Here is a 22,867-nt window from a genome sequence, read left to right on the forward strand (position 1 = left end):
TTCCAGGAATTTTTCCAACACAAAAGCCGCAAGTGGTGCCATAATAAATCGTGCACCTGAATATGTTGCCACACACAAGCCTGTCTCTTGAATGAAAAAAGAAAGCGAAAAAGGAGAAAAAACTCTTTTGGAATTCTTCTAACCTTCCTCATACCTGTGAGAGACCCCCAAAAAATGGCCTTGAGCGGAGAAGAATAAGATCTTTCGAATGATTTTTTAGTAGCGTTCCTACAACCGCGCTACCGGTTAAACTGCCGGCATTGCTTCTACCCCCGTGTTAACCCCGGCTGATTTCTACAATGAGTTTCTCCCCTCCTGCTGTTAGGCCGCATGCTGGCCAATGATTGACGCTAGCCGTAACTGCGCATGCTCACTTCACTTGTTTTCTTTCTTTACTTTTCGTTCGTCCGTCTTGGCCTGTTTCGAAGTTTTGGAGTTCCAAGAGCAAGCAGATAGTAGGGTTTGGATTGGAGACGGGCTTCAAGAATAACTCGCTGTCTGGATTTTGGATACTTGAAAATTAATTATTTATATGCATCCAATTGAAATATAATATCGTCTGAAAACTGATTGTATAATTTAAATTGTTGAAAAAATATCGTCTGGATATTTTGCGATAATTTATCTACCGTTTTATATACCGAGTCTCTTGTTTTTGTTTACATCTTTGACAGTATGTGCGGTGAACTATATTTCAACGTATTTAATCATGAAACATATTTTTGCCTGCGGTTGACTGAAAATGGTTTAGCGTTCTAAAAAAAGAAGTTAATATTATTTTTGCAACTTTATATTGACTAAAATGAAATCGTCTGCCCAGTTCTTAACGCGATTATTCCATAACTCATATGAAGAATGGTTATTCTCAGACTTCAATTGAATATACTTTTATTGCGGTATGGACAACAATGATTAGTAAATTGGTGATTGCAAATCATGACCAGAAGTGTTAAAGAAGAGAGGATATGCCAAAAATCAAGATGAAGCTGCTGCTTGGTATAGTAGCAGTGTTTATCTTCTTGTGTAAAAACATGGTTTATGCGACTGGATCATTCGAACTGGAAGTCTTAGGAATACAGAATTCAAGAGGAGAGCTTAGCAATGGAACTTGTTGTTCTTTAAGTGATATCAGACTAGAAAATGGTACTTGTTCTCGGGGGTGCCGGACATTTTTCAGATTGTGCCTAAAGGAATATCAAACTGAAGTGAGTGATACAGGACCTTGTACGTTTGGAAATGTGTCAACTCGTGTTGTGGGTGGTAATTCGTTTTCGATGCACACCAACCCTGACCACCATGTGGTGCTGAGGTTGCCTTTCACATTTAGGTGGACGGTAAGTTATTTGTTCTCTTTCGTATAATTTTAAATCCTTATAGTTTTACAATTATTTAGTATCTCTTGTGCAATTTTCTAAATTTATTACATGGCGATCATTTGCATTTCACTTTTCCCATTATATAATTAATTCTACTGTTAAAGTCAAATTACTATAGTCTTTTATGTAGTTTACTGCCTATATGGAAATATGGGTTCCACACCCCCACATGCCTTAGTAAAATTTCTTTTTTCGTTTGTTTGCATCTTCATTTTTCTCAATTTATTCAATTTTGCATCAAGCATAGTTCTTCTAGCACTGTTTGATGTTGCCTTGATTCGCATTGCAGCACGCGTTTAATCTAGAGATTTTGCAGCATATCGCATCCGGCTTTTAAATTATAAAACTATCATTAATTTCGAATAATTAAAACAAAATTAATAGCAAAATATTTCTTTAGATAAGAAGGATTGGTGACTTGCATACGCTTGAAATTATGCAGAAAAAAAATATATCGAAGTGTCATAACAAGTTTAAGATAATTTAAATAATATCATAGTTTTTAATTTGATTTATGATTTAATGATGCGACTATGGATAATTGAAAGCAATAATAATGCAGCTATGCGAATTTAAAATGATCTTTTTTTTTTACAATGAAAGTATGCATTATTGGAAAGTGTAATAATAACTACTTAAATTATTTGAAATTATTTTCTGGTAATAATATATGTTATTAAATAGTTTATTCATTAAATAATTTCAAAAATGATTCACATCATTTAAACGTTACTGTTCTATTAGAAAACTTTCACCGCTTGTATGAATATCAGTTTCAAGATTTGAGGAATCGTGTAATCTTTAGATGATAATCGTCTTAACTTTAAACATTGGCAAAAGTGTTCAATACTTTTATTAGATTCTTAAAAAAGTGTTTACCTAAAATAAGAAGCTTCCTTTTGAATATTTTAGCCCTTAATAAATGGTAAAAATCATTTGATTGACTTGGCAGAACTTTTTCAAATTTAGGTTACAATAGGTTTAGAGAAAATGATGTCATTATAATTTAGTAAATAGGTACTCAATGTGATTTTTTTTTGTTTTTGGAGTTGTTTTTTTTCTTTCATTATATCATTGAAAAACTTTAAAAATTACACGTTAAAAGACATTTTTCACACTATGAAAATTCTCCGTCAAGAGTTTAAAAATTTGAAAACTTAAAAATTTAAAAAAAAAGTATTTTAAAAATTTCTAAATTGCAAGATTAGATACGTTTAGTTAGTTATAACAATTATGATTATGCAAACACGTATTTAAATTTCTATAGGTAAAAGTTATTTAGACATCTCATTAAAATTTTTCGTATTTTCTGGAACAAAATTTTAAAATGTGGTCTATTTTTTCTTTTTTTAAAGATAATATAGCATTAAAGTAAATAAACATTTTATCTAATAATCAAGACCTGTTTTTAAAGAAATGATTATGTAAAGTGATTTAAGACAATTGAGCAAAAATGTTTAAGATAGAAATTTTGTTACTAGTGTGATTTACATTAGATATTTAACACTAAATGTTACCAACATTAGATATTTATTTATAAATGTTACCAAAAAAAAGAAAAAAATGAAAAAATTTAACTTACGGTATTAATCTCTTGGTGATTAAATTGATCGTTTGTGTTGAGAATTGAGTTTCATAGGATAAAGAAGCAATCAAGGAAAAGAAATGAAAAATGGAGGGGGGTGGGGAATCTCTTTTGAATGATGAAAATTTGTTGAAAGCTTATTCTGTAAACAAATCGTTTAACTGGAGTAAAACATTGTTGAATGTAATATATTTTCTCATTTTCACTACTTTATTCTTTTCGTGACGTTACGCTTCAAGAAGCAAGCTAATATAGCTTTATTTGTTAAAGACATATTTTATTTTGAAGTTTTAGTTGAATGCAGGAAGCTAAAAGGGAATTTTTTTAAAGTGGTTATTTGTAAGTATTGTTTTGTTTTAAATAAAAGAATTTTTAAGGAAAAAGGCTTAAAAGTTAAAATGTTCTTATAATCTTAAAGTCATATTTTGAAATATAAAATATAACTTTGATAAACTGAAAAGGTATTCAAAATTTAAAATTAAATGAGCTGTTCATATAATTTATTTATTTATTTTGTTTGTAATAAAAAAAAGAATTTAATAATTAAAAAAGAAAAAAAATTAGAATTATTTGACAAAATGGTACAAAATATAAAAAATGAAACGGCACGAAACTACTTTTTTTGATTTTCTATATATATATAATGCATTTCTTATCGTAAATGAAAAATGTAATATCCTTAAAACAGTGGGTTAAAATGTCAAGAAGGTTTATTGTTTGCCTCGCTAAAAAAAAAAAATAAAAGAAAATTGTTCAATATAGTTTATTAATTTTAAATATTAAAAAACCTAAGTGTTAAAGCTAGGGATTTTTTTTTTAATCTGAAAAATATTTATATTATTTGATAAAAATATTTGAAAAAATTACTGTGCAAAATATCAATAATAAGAAAACCTTTAATTTTGTAAAAGATTCTAATTAAAAGATAAAAATACTATTCTTTTCATGCTAGAAGTTGAATAAGAAAAAATGTAAAACAATTAATTAGAAATCCTACTTCCATCTTGATAACGTCATTTTTTACCACCCGGCTTTTTAAGTACCGAGAAAGAGTCATAAAAAAACATTACGTCAATTAAGCGGTGGAGAACTAATTTTTATTTGGAATCATCTTTCGTTTGCGTTGAAGGCAGATCAGCTCTTCTTTCAAATAAAGGCGGTGTTTATTCCTTAGGAATGGATAACATAAACGCAATAAAATATTTTTGCTTGTCGCTTCCATTAGCTTTAATACTACGAGATTGAATTTGATGAAAAATGCGATTATTTTTAGTTTTTAATTATTTCTGAATAATTATTGCGGTCGTAGAGCGTGTTAAAAAAAATTTTTCACCTTTGAGGAAAGTGATACCCGGATTTATTACTTTTGTAACGGAGAAAATAAGAGCATTACTAAGAGCATCTCCGTTACATTTAATATCTTCCATTACAATTATTTATTTTTCATTAATCAAAAAATGCATTGATGATACAACATTTTATCATTAAATTTATCTTGTTGGTCAACTGACTGATATATACAAGATTTCAAATAAACATTATTTTTTTCTTTGTATTTACAAAATTAAGAACGAATGTAATCAATAAATTACTATATATTTGTTATGAACGTTAAATATTTAGTATGACATTTTTTATTGAATCATCGAAGCCTATTACCCAAATTTTCAAAATTTTAAAATTAGTAGCACTTGTATTTAGCTATATGAATAGTTTCCCCAACTTAGGAATTATAATATAACTCTCTAAAAAGATGCATTTCGGATCAAAACATTTTAGAAATACTCCTCTTTAGATTATTTATGTATATACTTTAATAATATGCACTTGATATTAAAAACGTATCATTAAATCAAAGTATTTTTTATCTGATTCATATGAATATTTTAATGGTTTATCACTTTTAAAATGGAAAACACAGTTCCATTGGATTTATTGTTGAATAAAAGAATTTTATTTTTGAGTGAAGTAATTGATGTACGAATGGCAATTATTAATCATTTTTATACTTGAATCATCTCTTTTAGACTCATCTTGACTCTGAGAATTTTACTTTTGAGTAATGTAATTGGCGCATGAATTATAAAATGTTTATTCTTTTCATAATAGAAACAGGGGTGAAAGCGAGACGGAAAAGAGGAAAGGCTGGTAGTAAAACCATTTCAGTTATAGCTAGTTTTCAGGTGGAGTTTACTTATTCTTTTTTTAAAACTATTCATCAATATCTACTTTATCTTGGAAGAGAAGCAATTTTATATATGTGCTGAAATTCTAAAAGAAATCTTGATAGTTACAGATATTTTATTTTTTTCGAAAAAAATGCTTGAAGGAAATGTCTTTGGTAGCAGTTTTTGCACTTTTCCGTCTTGCTATTTAAAAGTTTTCAGCCATGAATAGAAATACCATCTTATCGGACTCATTTTCATTAAAAATGATAATTTTACTTTGGAGCAAAGTTATACACAAGTTCTAATCGCTTTTGTAACTTAAACTCTAGAAACCCTATCACGAATAAATTTGCCCTGATACCCAAATCATTAATGCTTGAATTACTATCAGCGGTTTGTGACTTTAATGATGACACACTGTTCTATTAATTTTCAATTTAGCCACCATTATGTGATCAGGATTCATTATTATTTCACCAAGAAATTTCTCTATACACTTTAATGCCTATCAGAATTTGGGGTTGTGAAAGAGCAAGTTAATAATGAATCGGGCTTTCATTCACATTTTAAAGGGTGTAATTAAATCAAAGCTCCAATCACTGATCAAACTCAAATGCTTTAACTCCATTCATGAAGAATAATTTTCACCAATTTCAGACGATCGATGTTTTTTGTTTATAATCGAGAAGGTGAAAGTGTGATTTCGACTCGAACGATCCCGAAAATTCCAAAGAAGTAAATTGTCATAAAAAAACGTTTTACGTTGTATGATAAAGATAATTTTGCTCTTGTATGAATGCATAAATTTATCAATTGTATTAAATACATTTATAATATTTAACTTCTTTCCACATCGGTTTCATTAGGTCTTGTTCAAATTTTTATTAATATTCTTTTGTGGAGAGTGTATGTTTGAGTAACAGACAAACTTGATTTTTAACAAATATTGAATACATGCGTTCTAAATTAATGGTTCTCGCTTTAATTTGTCTCGTAAAAATAACTCAACATTGCGTGTATCAGAATTTATTATAATGACAAAATAACAAAGTGTAACAAAAAGACTACCTTACACCAAGTGGTATAAAAGAACATTCTTGGTGTAGTGAAATACTAAGATCCTAAAATTTTCTTAGTGACTTTTCATTACACCCCTTAGGTGTAAAGTTGTTGGCACCAGTTTTCGTGTTGAGATGCACTAAAATTTTTTACAGTGAATGAAACTGAATATAAAAATAATTGAAAAACATACTAATAAAAAGGAGAGAGACACGTGTTCTGCAATGTTTACCGTTTACTCGTATTTACTAAAACTGATTATATTGATTGAGGAAATTGCATAGCGTCTCTTTTTACTAGGGATAAGGCAATGTATTTTTTTTAAAATACATATATTTTCAGTGCCATGTGTTATAATACTCATTAGTTTATTAGGAATAATATGCCAATTCGAATTTTGTACATCGCGTTTCCAGTTTTTGTAATATAAAAGTATAATTAAGGAGAAATTCAAGAAAAAAAAATTGGCACCTTTTAGCGATTCTTCCCAAACTTTATATTATGCTTTATATTAATTTTTTTAATATGTAATTCCTCTAAATAACCTTCGGTGATGGACCCAATAATTTTTTTAGTCAGTTTTTCTCTTTGTTTTGGTATAGAGTTTTTTTTCCTATGACATCTTATGCTGTAAAGAGATCATTGCATATTTATTTGATTTAATATTAATTAAATTAGGATAAGATAATAAATATATCTTATGCACGTTTCGTTTTCGCTGATTAAAGTGATACATTCTAGATCATTATTACTTCGGGAAAAAATATGGTCAAAACTACCAAAATATGGTATAATTTACCTTGTTTCCGGTTATATGGGAACATTAAAGAGCATGTTAGTTTTTACCACAGCGATTAGTTTTACCAATGATTTTGATAAAATTAACAACAAATATAGTTTTATAATATGTTATAAAATTTGGTAAATGCGGTAAAGTTTTGTCTACCTTAAGACATATTATTAAAACTATTTACTCGGTTACGTTTGCTTTTCAGCTTTGTATTTTTCACTTAAGTAGTGATAATACGAACTATACATTTTGAAAACCTGAATTTATTGTAAACCGTTACCACAGCAACAAAAAAATTACCAAATAAATGGTTTAATCACCATATATTTTGGTTAAATTAAGCAGAAATATGTTTTTTATTTATCAGAAATGTCATTTAACATACAGTACGATAATTTTACCAGAATTTTTTTCTCTGCGTACACATTTAGAATTTACGGAGTTAAAAAATCGTAAAAATTAAAGTCATATTTTCCTTAAAAAAATTATGTTTTTAACGAAGGAATTATTATCATTAGAACGGTTGAATATTTTAGTTTTTTCCACTTTACTGTCTTTTTCTTACATAAATTCATATATTTTTTAAATCCAAACAATAATTTAGTAGGATGTGTTATGAAACCTGAAAATGGAAATTGCGAATTTCGCAATAATAAAAGAGAAGATAAAAGTTTCTTTTAATAACAGTTAATTTTGTAAATTGGTGATTGTATTTCTTTTGAGATCGTAAATTTATAATTTAAAAATCAGTAAAGAAAATTTAGTTGAAAAAATTGATGAAATGTTGGTACGATTATCAAAAATGATAAAAAGAAGTAATTATCATACTTTTAAATATTTTCCTATAAAAAATGCATGACAAATGTTTATCATAATTAATAGTTACAAACGGAAGAAAAGGAGATATTTCGTTATGCACTGAGAAAAAAAGTATAGTCAAAACAACCAGAATATGGTAAAATTTTCCGAGTTTCAAACTCTATGTGATCACCAAAAAATCCCAGTAATTTTTAGCGAAGCACTGTTATAATTATATTGGTAAAATTAACTGTAAAATATTGTTTCATAAAATGCATTAAAATTATGTAAATATGGTAGAATTTTCCAATTTTATTATGATACCTTAGAGCAGGGGTCGCCAAACTTTTTTGATCATCGACCCCTATATAATTTTTCGAAATCTCCATCGACCCCCACAAAAGTAATTTTCTGTTAATTAAAATAAAACTCTATTAGATACTGTGTTTGTACATTTATTTTATGATTTTAAACATTTATTAAAGTAATAGTACATTGTGTAACAATAGTTTTATGAAAAATATATTAATACTGAAATTTAAATACCTTATTATTGAATAATAAGTAATTATGCATAAGTAGATTTAAAAAGTAAAGTAACTAAAGGTTTACTGCTTCTTGATCAATGAGATAGGTGTGCCTGGTGTTTTTTTGCAAGGTTCGCTATATTGGGTTCAAAATTGGACAATTTTAATTTTCGTCAAAATTGGTCAATTTTGTAATTTTCGTAAAAAAATACAAAGTGTGCTATCGTTTTGTCGCGGGCTGTACTAATCCATATTATTAATGCTTACTTTCTTTTTTGTGCATTGATAATTAAAATTGATATCTAAACCAAACGAATGGTTTTATCGAGACAATAACTAATTATCCAAAACTATAAAAGATTTAATAATGACACCGCAAATATTCAACACAGTTTGCAAAGATAGCTGAAACTGCGTATGATATTTGCATTTGTAACGTAAATGCTCGTCACACGTGACATTTGGACAAGCGCACATATGCATATGACTTATAAACTGCGCTGAGTTCGTGCCACTGCGCTGTGATACGTAAATACTTGTTTCACCCCAATAAATATACGTTTATTAATTTATGTTTTATAAAGAAACTGATATTGAGTGAATTATTAAAAAAATTCTCAAATTTTGCATACTTAATTAGGTATGTGTGATTTGCGCATTGAGAACTGTTTTTTTTCGACCCACAATCGACCCTTCCGATTTGGATCGACCCCCATTCGCCCCCCTGTCTCAGATCGACCCCCGCTTTTGTTAAATAGACCCCTGGGGGTCTATATAGACCACTTTGGCGACCTCTGCCTTAAAGCATGGTATAACAAAAAACATTTATTCGGTTTATTTTACTTTTCAGTTTTGTAATTTTTTTTAATGTAGGGCAGTGTTTCCCAAAGTGTGGTACGCGTACCCCCAGGGGTACAGGAACAGTTTAGCGGGGTACGCGTTCTTATGCGAATATCTTACAACAAAAGAACATTTCAAAAAATTTTATTTAAAAACAAAGCTCTCCATGAAAATTTACAATTAAGTATCTTTCTATTGGCTATTTTTTGCTGAGTTAACAGTTAATAATTAGTATTGTCAAAAGCCATTTGTAATTCTTAACTTTTGTGAAATTTTTTTTATAGTAAAAAATACATTAATTTTTTTATTAGGGTACACAGCGTTACGAAAAATTTAGAAAGGGTACACAAAAGTCATAAGTTTGGGAAACACTGATGTAGGGTAATAGGAACTATAATTTTGAAAACCAGAATTTTCAGTAAGCCGTTATCATATGAACCAAAAAGTACCAAATGAATAGTTAAAATACTGTATATTTTGGTATACTGTATATTTTGGTATAGTTAAAATACTGTATATTATTCAAATTATGAATTTTTTTAAAGACCAGAAATATTTTACCATACAGTACGTTAGATTTACTAGAATTTTTTCCTCTGTATTCTAAGTATTAACATCCTCCATTATCATGTGAAACAAGTCGCGGACTTCATTTGCAACGTTTGTCTTCCGCAGACTGAATTTTAAATATATATTTTTTGAACCGCAATTCTTCTAATTCAAAATCAAATCAAATGAGTATTCGTAAAAGATATGCTGTTATAATTTAGTAATCATGATATCTGTACTCTTTCTGTTGCAAAAAGACACCTTTTAAATTCTTGTTTCATAAAAAAAGTTAATTGCAATCAAATTCTTTTTTATATATGTGATTCTTTTACATGTGTGGCACTTTTTACACTCCACACTAAATTTTATTTAGTGTGGTACATTACTGTGGCACTGATTTCTTTAAAATTTATAATAGTTCTGTTGTAATAGAATTTAGCCTGGTTGTTAAATGTTTAGTTTAAACATTAAATTTTCTTTAATATTTAGATGGACCATTTCTTAAGAGACTCTAACCAGCTTAATACAAAATTTTATTATATGACAAAGCTTATGATTTAGGCAAATCAGTTTATGATTTAGGTAAATGAAAAAAGTTATCCTTTTAATTTAAAAATAATCTTTGACTTATTATTAACTAAAATATAGTCATACTCAGAGAAAAAAATTCCGGTAATATCCGGTAGAAATGTCATTATTATACACCGTACTGTATAATAATGACATTTCTGGAAGAAAAATAAAACATTATTCTGGTTAATAAAACCATAGTCTGTCATATTTAAACCATTCGTTTCGTTAATTTTTCGATTTATATAATAACGGTTTACTTGAAATTCAGGTTTTCAAAATTATAGTTCCTATTACCATACATTTAGTAAATAAATACATAACTGAAAAGTAAATCTGTCCGAATAAATGGTTTTTATGCCTTACTCTAAGTTAATGATAAAATTACCAAGTATTGAAACATTTGCTTAATTTTATCACGCATTATAAAACCATATTTGATTGTTAATTTTTACCAAATTGTTTACCAAAGTGCACCGGAAAAAATTACCGAGTTTTTTAATGTCCCCATGGAGTCAGAAATACAGTAAATTGTATACTTTCTGTCTCTAAATTTAAACTTTCTAAAGTAACTCTCTAAAGTAAGCTCTCTATAGTCTCTAATTTTAAACTCTCTCTAAAGTAAACTCTCAAATTTGGTGCTGGATTGGAAAAAAAAAATTATTAAAATCTCCTATGTCACCCTCTTTTTTTGGTTGCTCAATGTTATAACACTATTTGCAATTTATAATGGAACTGAAGTAATTATTTGAATGTTTTATGATTTGTTAAATAAGATATAGTTATATTATAAATTTATTATGTTGGGAAAAAAATGAACGATGATTGTGATGCAAGTATGGATGTTTTTTAGCTGAGCGAGCAACGGAGCTTACTAGTTTATTTTAGATTTCATTTCGTTGTTTTATGAAATTTGAAAGAAATCGCTGTGAAGAAAGATTAACTGCTACCTTTCAATTCTTTTTTCGCATTGAAAATCGTTATTGACAGCTACATAATTTATTGACATTCCACAGCATCGCATACTCTCGGAATAATTTTCACAAACAGCTATTAAAAGCTTGAATATAGTTCGTACTAGTGATGATTTATATTGCTATAAATATATCAATAAATAAATGCTGCAAAATATCTGAACTGAAACTATGAGATTCTCTCCCAAATGCGTACCACTTATCCAGAAAAAAAATACATAGTTACAATGTTTAAAATGTAGATAAAAAATGATTTCTCTAAACATCATTAATTTTGATAGTTCACGACCTCTTGATGGTCAAACAATTTCTTGCTATTATTTCAATCTGCTGGGAAAAAATTCCACAAGCTTCATAAATTTCGGAATCCTAAATTATCTCTTGCTCCCATAAAATAAAAAAAGAACAAGGCGTCAAATAAATAATATTCAAATTCATTAATGAAAGTTACTAGCAATTTCTGATTCCCCCCTTCTTCATCAGTGGCTCACGTTCGGTAGCATCAGCATCTATAGTCTCGAACTCAAAGTAGTAATCCAAATAACCTCGTTCACTTTTCAGTGAGCAATCGTCTGCTTTAGTATAAATCAATGAACGAAGAAAAAAATGGCAGGTTGCAATTTAAGCACCTCTGGTAGCTTGAATAAAAGTTAGAAAACAAAGACAAAGGGGAGGGGGAGGAAAAAGAATAATAATAAGAAGAAAAGGAGTTTAAGAAGTTAGAAGGAAAGCAAAGAAAAAAGAGGTTGAAAGTAAAATTCCATCACGGAGCTACGAGCTTTGTGTAATTATAGCCATTGGGGCTAGTACCAAGATTTATGATGTTACGGCTTGAAGTTGCGAAACATGTCCTCTTTGGATGATTAAAATACCTTGTGGAGAGCTATCCAAAACTGAAATTTTTTTTCTGACCATGCTTATCCAAAAAACTTTAATATTTTTTTGTGGGATTTTTCGTACCGATAACTCGTGATTAGTGGATAGGTAAGACATGCTTGGGCTATGTCGGCTGGTTTTTAATGTTTAACCCACCTTCTGATCATGGTTACAATTTCTGAAATAAGTGGGCAATTTGTTCTTTGAAATTAGTATCTTAATTGATCTGATGGTCATTTAGCTCTCGATAATGCACGTGATTAGTAAAGTCGGAGACTCTTCGATATTTGTGAGGTCTCTATTAAAAGCAGATAAGAATACTTATTTTTTTTTTTTAACAAAAAAAAGTCTAATAAATGTGTTGAAATTACTAATTTAAATATTTAGTTGGAAAATCACTTTAGTTAAGCATAGCAAGACACTGAGGACGTGTTCCAAATTCACTAAGTTTAGAGTAAATTTTTTTGAGACATTGCGGGAGAATGATTGACCGATGTTTCGGGAAGTGTCAGAAGTAGTGTGGGAGGGGATTTTCATACTAGTAATTTTACGAAATCTTTCGACACTGCAAAGTAGTAATAAAATTGTACAATTATAATTCAGAATTTTTTCCAAAGTTCTGTAAAATTTTGAGTGCACATTTTCAACATATTTGGGTTGTTTGTAAAGTTTTTATGCCACAAATTTAAATATTACTTTACATTTATTATTATTTTTAAAAGCAAATCTATATCACAACCTTTCTTTATTTTACAAACTCAATCAATTTTTTTGCATATCAGACAACATGAAAATTTTGTTCTTCAAGAAACTCAAAGGTCATTCGACAAAAAGCTTTTTTTTTTAACATTTTTTCGGAGCGTTTCGTTAAGGGGAATTTTTTGTTCTAATTTTTGCGTTTTGCCAAACACAATGCAGCGAAATAACTATTTTAATAATTAAAAAAAAATGATAATGATTTTTATTTTTTTATTTTCATAAAAAAGTAGCTTTTTTAATATTGACGTTTCGCGCCATTTTTATAATTAGCATGGAGGACACTTACTAAACATGGACTGAATCTAAACTAACAGTCATGAATAACTATTATAAACCCACTATAGTTGTAAAAATAACATATTATTTTATGAAAAGCGTTACTATAGGTCCCGACGACAGAACATTCGAAGACATTCCAGCATCCGAGAACTTTCCAACTTCGCTTCAACAATTTTTTCGAGTTACCGAAGACCCTTTAAATTGCTATTCCTTGACTTTCTCATTCAATATAATTACTTTAGTAGGGAGAATTTCGTCAATCAGGGCAGGTACGGTGCATGCATATCATTTGCTTTCAATCATTCTGTGATACCCCGACCTTTCTTTACTCCACCTAGTGGACAGGATTGAAGTTTCCAAAAAACCAAATTCTACCGTCTACTTTTTATTTAATCAAAACTTCTTGTATTAAAAAATATCTTGTCCTACTTTTACTAATAATTTAATCTTTTAAACTGAAATGACTTATTTCCCTGTAATTTTGCTACCATAATAAGGATGTCTATTATAGAAAAAAGAACTTTTAATGCAGTTCTTTAAGAGAAACGAAATCTTGAAGAGAGGTGAGATAAGGGAACAGCAACGCGGGACATGAGTATTGCAGGTATAAATTCAATATTGATTTTCTTAATATCTCAATACTGGTTTTACTAATGCTGTTGAAGTTAACACCATTTATTTTATTGTAATTTCACAACAGTTAACTCAAAATTTAAATTTTCAGTCAGTAGCCAGTGGCCGGTAGACTCTAATACCTTGGTAGCCATTTTCCCTCCTAAACTAATAAATCAGCGACCGGTATTGATGGTCTTTTTTTCATTTAATAGCCACTTTAACCAATCCTTTTTCTTTCTTTTCTTTTTTTGCTTGAATTAAATTTTATCTTTAAAAAAATCATTTATGAATAATCTATGGCTATAAAAAGTTAATTCAACAATGAAAATAACATAAATATGCTCCAAAATTTTGTTAAATATACTCACTTTAAAGAACTTTATTTAAAAATATTTAGGGAGGCAAAATACTTTTAATATACGCATTACAACTTTGAAATATGTGAAGTGCTAAAAATTCTCTTTTCCCTGTGAATCTTTCCTTCATGGTTTCTGAAGGATCAAAATTTTGAATGGAGACATTGTACATTTTAATGAAAATTCTGTTTTCCAGAGTTTTTCTGCATTGATCTACTTTTATCATTTAAAGATTTTCAAAAAAGAGAAGAAAAAAAAATGATGAGAAATAGTGACCAATTGCTTATTCAGTTTAAGCAGCCACTTTCTTTGGTTAACTCCCCATGTGACAAGTATTTATTTTCAGGTCCAATTATTAATTTTGAAGGCAGAAATATTTAATTTTATGAAACTTTTCTAGAATAGGGCGGGGGGGCATTCAGCAATTGAAGAATAATGTTACTAAAAACCTATTATTTTAGATATAAACTCTATACTCGAAAACGTCTCATCAAATTAACAGTTATTTCTGTAAGAGCTACCGCTCCATTAAAAGCATTTTTTCCCCATCAAGCATTAATCGTCATACTGCTAGCAATACTATTCGTTGAAATATAATTACACACAAAGAAGGCGTTTGACTCGTTAATTGCTTTACACTTTCACAAGGAGTTGAAAAACCCCTTTTTTGTCTTCATAATAGGCTCACAAATGGAATGTATTTCTGAGGGGCGTGCCCCCATATTTGCTCAGGTGTTAAAGAAATGGAACGTACAGATAGATATGTATATATAAAAAAAAAGAACGCTAAGCGGTGGTTATTTGTATTGGTTGTTTAAACTCACCAACTCTTGATGGTTGGGTTGCGTAGCTCCCTGAAATCACTTAGCGCCATTTATGATATAACTTGTCAGTTTTTCTTCCACACATAAAATGAAACAAAATGTTTGTTTTCACTCAAACATTTTACAATAGATGCGTTTGAATTCGGTTTTGTTACATCCTTGTACGGTGGAGGGCAAAGATTAAGTACTAAGTCACTACTCTCTTGAGTTTTCACTTAAGTTGTGAGAGAATGCCATGTTGATGACTTGTAAACATTACACTTTTCTAATGGTTCTAAGGTATTTGTTTTATCTTCAGCAGTAGCTACTTTTTCCCTTTTAAATGAAATTCCGTATTTTTTGCTTTACGCTAAAACATGGTTATATTTATGTTTTATAATATGGGGACATATTAACGAAAAATAAGTAGACGAGCCAATCATGCATAATGCGTTGAATTTCTAAATTATGATGTAACGTTATAAAGAATAATAAGAGTCTAATACTTTTTGCTAAATTTCCAAGAAATATTAACAACTAAAATAGACACGCAAAAATTAAAATTAATAATTATAATTAAAATTTAAAATTAATAATTAAATATAGTAATCAGGGAATTTTATCTATTCGTCTAAAAACTACTTCTATTTCGTCTAAAAATGTTATGATTATTGAAATTATGGTTTTTATATTGTGTGGTCGGTGTTATGGTCTTTGTTTTGTGTTTTGAAGCTTTTGGCATTGTACTACTTTTTTTTTAATGAAATTCTGTATTCCCGGAAAACGTATTATCTTAAAATATGATGCTTCATTAACCGAATACAAGAAAATTAACTGATTTATGCATAATGTATTAATAATAATGTATTAATAATAATGTGTAATAACTGATTTATGCTTAATGTGCAATATTTAAACTATAATGACCTGAAAATTAAGTTTTCATTATCTTTATTTTGTCTAAAATTATCCTGAATGTTAAGCTTTTGTTATAATAATAAGACGAATCCATAAAAGAAAGCAGTTCAACTTCGGTAATAATTCTGTAAAATTGCTTTATTAAAGTTAAAAGAAAAAGGACTTACTAAAAACTGAGGACAAATAAATGCAGTCACTTCAAGAAAAAAAAATCGTTATAAAATTTTCGAAATCTATGCAACGATGCCAACTGCTCTGCTTTCGCAAAGGTTTTACTAAATTGCTAGCAAATGAAATAGTAAAACTTGTAGAGTGAGGATAATCGAGCCCAGTCTTTCAAAGTGTTACCACCAAAAAAACTCAACTTTATTGAGTTAAAGTTGTATTTTATATGATACTTTGAATTTTTTTATATATAGTGGTGAATTACTTGAAATAAAAAGTATTAAAACTAAACATAACTTAAACTTCGTTACCACTAGAAAACATTTTTTTTACAAAGCGGAGGAAGTTGGAATCTCTGTCTGTGTTATTGCTGTGTAACCCTATATTGTTAGCATACTTATTTTATAGTATTGTACTAAAACAAAAACAAAAAAACTTTTTTTGATAAACATTTTGAAAATGAACGACATTTATAAAACATGTTCACAAACGTTCTGTCGACGGAGTCTTCCTTTTTAAAATTAGTTGATTGAATTTTAGATCTGATGAGAAATCCTGGAATGAAACTTGAAGCAATTTTGTTTGGCATTTTTCTGAAAACCAAGCTCTTTTTATAGTGTTTCGGTTTCAATCGCAAATGATGTCCGTGATTTATTTATTTGATTGTCTTAATTTATGCAATTCCAGAGGCAAATCTTATTTTATTGTTTAAGATTTATACTTTACATATCTGAGTAATTCTATCTCCATTGATGCTTGTTATAACAGTGTTACTATTCTGAGAGAGCGGTGCAATGAATGAAGTCACGCTCAATGTAACTGGGCAATCGACATAGCTTTAAGCTATGAATTTGTTATTGGATCCGTGAGACACGACCACACTTATTCAAGTTCTCTCAATCATAGCCTTTAAACCAAGACTTCTTTAAAACCAGATATGATTTTCAATTTATTTATTTTCCTATGTTGCGACATTGTTACACTGTAAAAACTGTGGTCTATTCGAACTTGGTGTTCAGAAACATGTGCTATTTCAAGTTAATACCAAATCGTGTGTTCATGCAAACTCCATAATTAAATCTAAATTCGAATAATTGGAAAAAAACTTACATCAAGATCAGACACATTTTCTTCTTTGATTTTCGCTGATTTTGGAACCAAACGATCAGATTGGAAACCATCAGACGATCGACATTTTTTGATGCAATTCGATCCTGAGACAGTGAAAGTTAGAATTCTAAAACTCCGTTCAAATGGAAATAAATTATTTTTTAGACGTTTATATTTTCGTTGTATAATATAGATAATCATTTTCTCATAAAAAGATTAACATAAGTCTATTAATTGCATTTAATATTTAACTTAATCCGCATCCGTTTTGTTAAGTCTATTTTGAATTCATATTATTTTCATTATTCTCTCTGTGCTGTGCGTATGTTTGACTAACAAACTAATTTTCGTTTATGAAGTAATGAATATATGCATCCTAAATTTACGCATCTTAAATTTATGATTCTTGCTTTATATTGTATCCAAAAAATAATTTTCTTGTGAGTATCTTATCTTACTCTAATTATAAATTTAAGTGTTAATGAATAGCAAAAGTAGTGGCGGACACTTAACACCAAGTAGTGTAAAAAGAACGTTTCTAGAGTAGTGTAACACCTTAAGCAGAAAGTTATGCATTGCACTTTTGTATAAAGTAGTTGCCACCATTTTTGGCGTTGAAATAAACTAAAATTTTTTACTCAGTAAGAATTTTTTAGAGTGTCGAACCAAAATATAGTTCAAATTTGCTGCAATTGCTACAATATGGTGCCGAGTTTATCCATATTATAACACTGAAAAAAAAAGTATGGTCAAAACCTGCCAATTAGTTGAACCCAGCTCGAATCCCAGCGATAACTGGTCACTAATAAAATTTAATTTTATGATGTGTGATAAAATTTGGTAAATGCGATAATATTATCATTACATCTTAGAGTATGGCATAAAAACCATTTGTTCGATTAAATTTACTTCACAATTTTGTATTTTCTTATTAAATGTGTAGTAATAAAAACTATATAATTTTGGAAACCAGAACTTTCTGTAAGCCGTATATTTTGGCATTAATGACCAAAAAATTTTTTTTTCTTCCTTTTTTTTACTATTTCTTTTTTACCAGAAATGCCATTATCATATAGTGCGGAAATCCTACCGGAATTTTTTCCCTTCATGCATACTTTCTAAATTTGTTTACTCTCTGCTGGGTTTCATTTAGTTTCAGAACTAGAATTTGAAAGCAGTATTGTTATTTGAACAATTTGAAAGTATAGGACTATATCTTTATTATTCTCTACTTTCAAATTGTTTAGTTTTTAACGTTGATTTTAATTTATTGAATAACACTGGCATAATTAAGCTTAAACATATTAATAACCTATAGCAAGTTATATTAGGTCTTTACACAAGAGTTTTATGGAGAATTTATTAATTTGAAGATAAATTGAAAAAGTATAAAAAAATTTATATAAGGTTTATATTCGATGTTATTAGATTACTAGACAGAAATAGGCAATTAGAAAATAAAGAACTACATGTAACATTATGTAAAAAAAATTTGCTTCATTATTCGCATACTTGTAATTGGAGACACGTAAATGTAAGGTAATAAGATGTCTTATTTTGATGCCATTGATTATATTGTGAAAGGAAATATTACGGTTATTTGTTGAAGCCATTGATGATATATATATACTGTCTTGATGAAAAACACCAGATAGAATTGAAGACGGGAGGATAACTTACATATTTAGTAAAGTATATATTTTTTTAAAAAAATTAGTTGTTCGACTTAGATGGAAATCATTAAGATTAGTAAAAAAAATAAATCAATTTATACTTATTTTCAGGAGTTTAAACAATGCTGCTTTGGAGTTAAACATCATAAAGAATTAAATCAGAAATGCTTTTTATTTTAGGACTGTGGCTTTAATGACAATTTGCTCCATTTTCTTAATTAACATAAAGAGCGCTTACTAAATATGGACAAAACTTAACCAAACAATCAGGAATAACTTACAACAGTTTCAAAAAACAGTATATTAATCGCTAAAAATCATTATGGTATAAGATGACAGAGCTTACTTAAAACAGTTTTAATGTTCTCAGATTTTAATTATAAAATATATATTAAAAATTAACTATTTTTTTAAGCATTAGTCATAAACATAGTGATATATCGAAAGTACGAATTTTAAATTTAATTAAAAAATTTTCACATTTTACTAAAACATTTTAATTGAAAAAAAAATATTTTTAGTATTTAGCTGTACCGTAAAATTTTTTAATTAAGTTTCCATTAAAAATCCAGAAAATACATGTCTTAATATTTGACTTTTTTTTCTTATAGCTGTTTTCAAAAGGTTGTTTTTAAAAGATTTTGTTGTCTCATGAGGTTAAGAATTTTTGTGAATAATATGCTATTTTCATAACTGATGTTAGTTTACAACAGTTATTCATGACTGTAAGGTCAAGTTTAGCTTATTTTTAGTCAGCGCCCTTTATACTAATTCTGAAAATGGCGCAGAACGTCAATGTGAAAAAAACCACAATTTTGTAAAAATGAAACACGTTTGTGATTTAATTTCTTAATATTTAAAAATCTGCTCGAACTCTGCATTATCAGAGCCCATAACAATTTGAAACAACTGAGAATTATTTATTGATTCTGTTAAACTTTGTCTAGGTGAAAAAAATTTCGCCCAGATTTAAAAATCGTCAATTACAAATTGACGATTTTTAAAAAAGTTTGGTTAACTCTTAAAATATATAAATTATTTTCCTTCACTAAACCCAAATAATTCTTCGCATCAAGATTTTTTTTTTAATAAAATTATATTTTAGCATAAAAATTAACAAACTTAAACTGAGACATTTTTATTTTCCTTGGCAAATGGGCTTCGAAACTCTTAATAATTATTCCACATTTCTTAAAACGTTATGATGATTAGTAACGGTTATTTAACTACCTTAACTGCTTACTCAAACAGAATATTATTTCGATCCTTATCTGAAAAAGTTAGGAAGTGCAACAGCAAACGATCTGGGAGGGACAGAACAACTCTTTCATCTGAAACAAAATAAAATTACTCTCATATTAAAAAAGAAAAGAAAAAAGAATAACAATATTTCAATACCGAATGGGTCGTTTGCCCTCGGGAACTGGACATCTAATTTTCCCACAAAGCTTAGAAATAAAACAGAAAATTTCTGGTAGACAGCTTGGAAAATACACAAATGAGTAATGACTGTGACCATTGTTGAGATGCATGATAATTTGTTCCGTCTATTGTACGGTTTCTTTATGCATGTTGTGAGGTGCAATTCACAAATTCCTTCGTGATATTGAGTATCGCTGTCTAATGCCATGGATTTTTTTTCGTATCTAGATCCCGTTTCGGATCAAATTTGATCTTTTGTGGATATTGACTATCTTAACGACAGTTAAGGTTTTGGAGAAACAATCTTTTATTTATTTTTATTTAGATGTTCACGCTCTAATGACAGTGGTGAATTCTGCTTTATGAATACATTTCAATTTCTAGTCTTGCTGCAAGGAGTGCGTTTTATCAAATACGTCTCTATCACATAAATTTGATTTTCATTCTGGAAGAATATGCGACGCAAAAATGAACCTGAATGTTGTAAAATTGATCGTGTTTAAGTAGTGATTTTGTTAAAATTAACGATAAAATACGGTTTTATAATACATGAAAAAATTTGTTAAATGTGGTAAAATTTGGCAATTTTACCATAATTTTTTTAGAGGATGGCATAAAAACTAGTTGTTTGATAACACTTACTTTTCAGTTTTGTATTTTTTTTAATAAACGTGTGGTAGTAAAAAGTATAATTTGAAAACCAGAATATTCAGTAAACCATTACCATATGAAAGGAAAAATTACCAAATGAATGGTTTAAATATAATGTATTTTGGGTTTTTTAAGAGTTTTTTTTTACATAATCCTGAAGCAAAACTGCATTTATAATGCATTTATTACTTTTGATAGAAAATGAATCGTAAAACTTATAATTGGTTATGAAATATTTGATCTTGAATCTTTCTACTGCTATACGAATTTCACTTTTCGTTGCGCACAATTTATACTTCAATATTTTTAACAATGAAATTTTTTTAAATTTTTAACTGTGTTAAGAGATTTTTTTTCTGAAAACATCTTTGATTAATTGAAGTGATGAGACAATCTAATGAGAAATTGCATTTTCAAGTTGTTTAGGGGAGAATTATCGCTGGAAAACATCGCCATTTCCTTATAAGCAGTAAGATGTTTAAGTGCATTCTGTTATTATTTAAATTTCAGCAATTATTAATTTATCTTTCTGCTGCTTATAGTTTATGTTTCTATAAAAACATAATTTTTAAACATAATTTTTAGCAAACATAAAACATTAACATAAACATAACATTACATAAAACATAATTTAAAACATAAGTTTTTTATATTTCTAACTATATTTCGTTTTTTTTTGTTTCGAATATATATTTCCTTGTTAGAAAAGATAAGGCACATTTTCAAACTGTTCAGGACAGTATTTTTGGTAAATGAGCATCTCTATTCCTATGAAGGCAATAAGATATTTTTGTGCTTTCTGCTATTATCTAAATTTTCAGCTACACATAAATTTATATTTCAATGCCTTTTTTTTCTCCTTTTTTTAAAAAAAACTTTTTCAACTACGTTAAGGTGTTTTATTTTTCTTCGAATATACCTTTCACTATACCTTTCATTATTAGGGTAATATAACAATAAGTCACATTGACACCACATTATCATGAGGGCAATAGGATTTCTTTTTATAAAAATTTTTTTTTTTTCATTTTCGAACTTTTATCTTGTGGAAATTCTGGAAATTTATAAAGTACACATTTCGAAACAATACCAAAAAACAGTTTGGACTGAAAATGCCCCCTTTAGAAAAAGTGTGACCTATCACTTCATAAGTTAAAACACTTTAACCCTGCACACACAGAAAACTAAATATAGCTTAAAATATCCGATCTTTTGGTTCGTTCTTTTTAAATTAAAAAACAAATAAATAGAATAATATTAAAATAAAACAAATATGATACGACGTTTAATGCAAAAGAAGTCATCCTGCCGTGCTATATAACATTTAAAAAAAAAAAAAAGAGGGAGTAAGTTAAGACCTAGAGAAACTAAAGCTAAATTAAAAGAAAAACTGTCAAGGAAGTGTTGACATTTCCAAAAGTCATTTGCAACTTAACAGCACCGAGTCATTTGACAGCGCAACGGGCGGACTTAAAGATGCGACACTTTAACTTGTACAGCTCCGTGATATGCCATCCTTTTCATTTACCTTCAAATATGTGATTCCTGTCTTCAATCCATCATTTGAGGCAGGGCAGCAATTTCTCGGGTGTGTTTTTTTGTGAAACAGGAGAGGCAGGATTTAACGTTAGGGCGATGACAGCTGACTAGCATGACTCTATCAGGAAGAGAGACTAAATTTAGGGTCGCAAAGTGCTCGCAACATACACAAGTATATCCAGGCTTTTTTAGAATAGATAGAAACGCGAAAAGAAATATTTTGTTAAAAGGAAATGTTTTGGTGACTAAGGTTTTACCCTGATTGCGAATTAATTTTTCTTAGAGAGCTAAAATATGAAATGGTGAGAGGGGAAATAATTTAGCTTCATTTTTCATTTTATTTTATCAATAACTTTGGAAAAATTTGTATTTTTTTTAACACACTGTTGGAAATGTCTCGGCGAAAATGGTTAAAATAGCAATTTATTTATTTGCTATTTTACTATATCCAACAAAAAAGGTTAA

General features: G+C 28.6%; 1 protein-coding gene across 1 annotated transcript in view; it reads left to right on the forward strand.

The window, feature by feature from the left end:
- The first annotated feature begins 330 nt into the window (after window positions 1-330).
- Window positions 331-22,867, forward strand: part of LOC107457180 (protein jagged-1) — a 126,274-nt gene continuing 103,737 nt past the window's right edge. Inside the window, exon 1 of the mRNA XM_016075281.4 lies at window positions 331-1,334. Coding sequence (XP_015930767.1) covers window positions 966-1,334 — 369 coding nt within the window. The 5' untranslated portion in view covers window positions 331-965. The remainder of the gene's footprint in view (window positions 1,335-22,867) is intronic.

This window comes from Parasteatoda tepidariorum, chromosome 6 (assembly GCF_043381705.1).
Source record: "Parasteatoda tepidariorum isolate YZ-2023 chromosome 6, CAS_Ptep_4.0, whole genome shotgun sequence".
Taxonomy (NCBI): domain Eukaryota; kingdom Metazoa; phylum Arthropoda; class Arachnida; order Araneae; family Theridiidae; genus Parasteatoda; species Parasteatoda tepidariorum.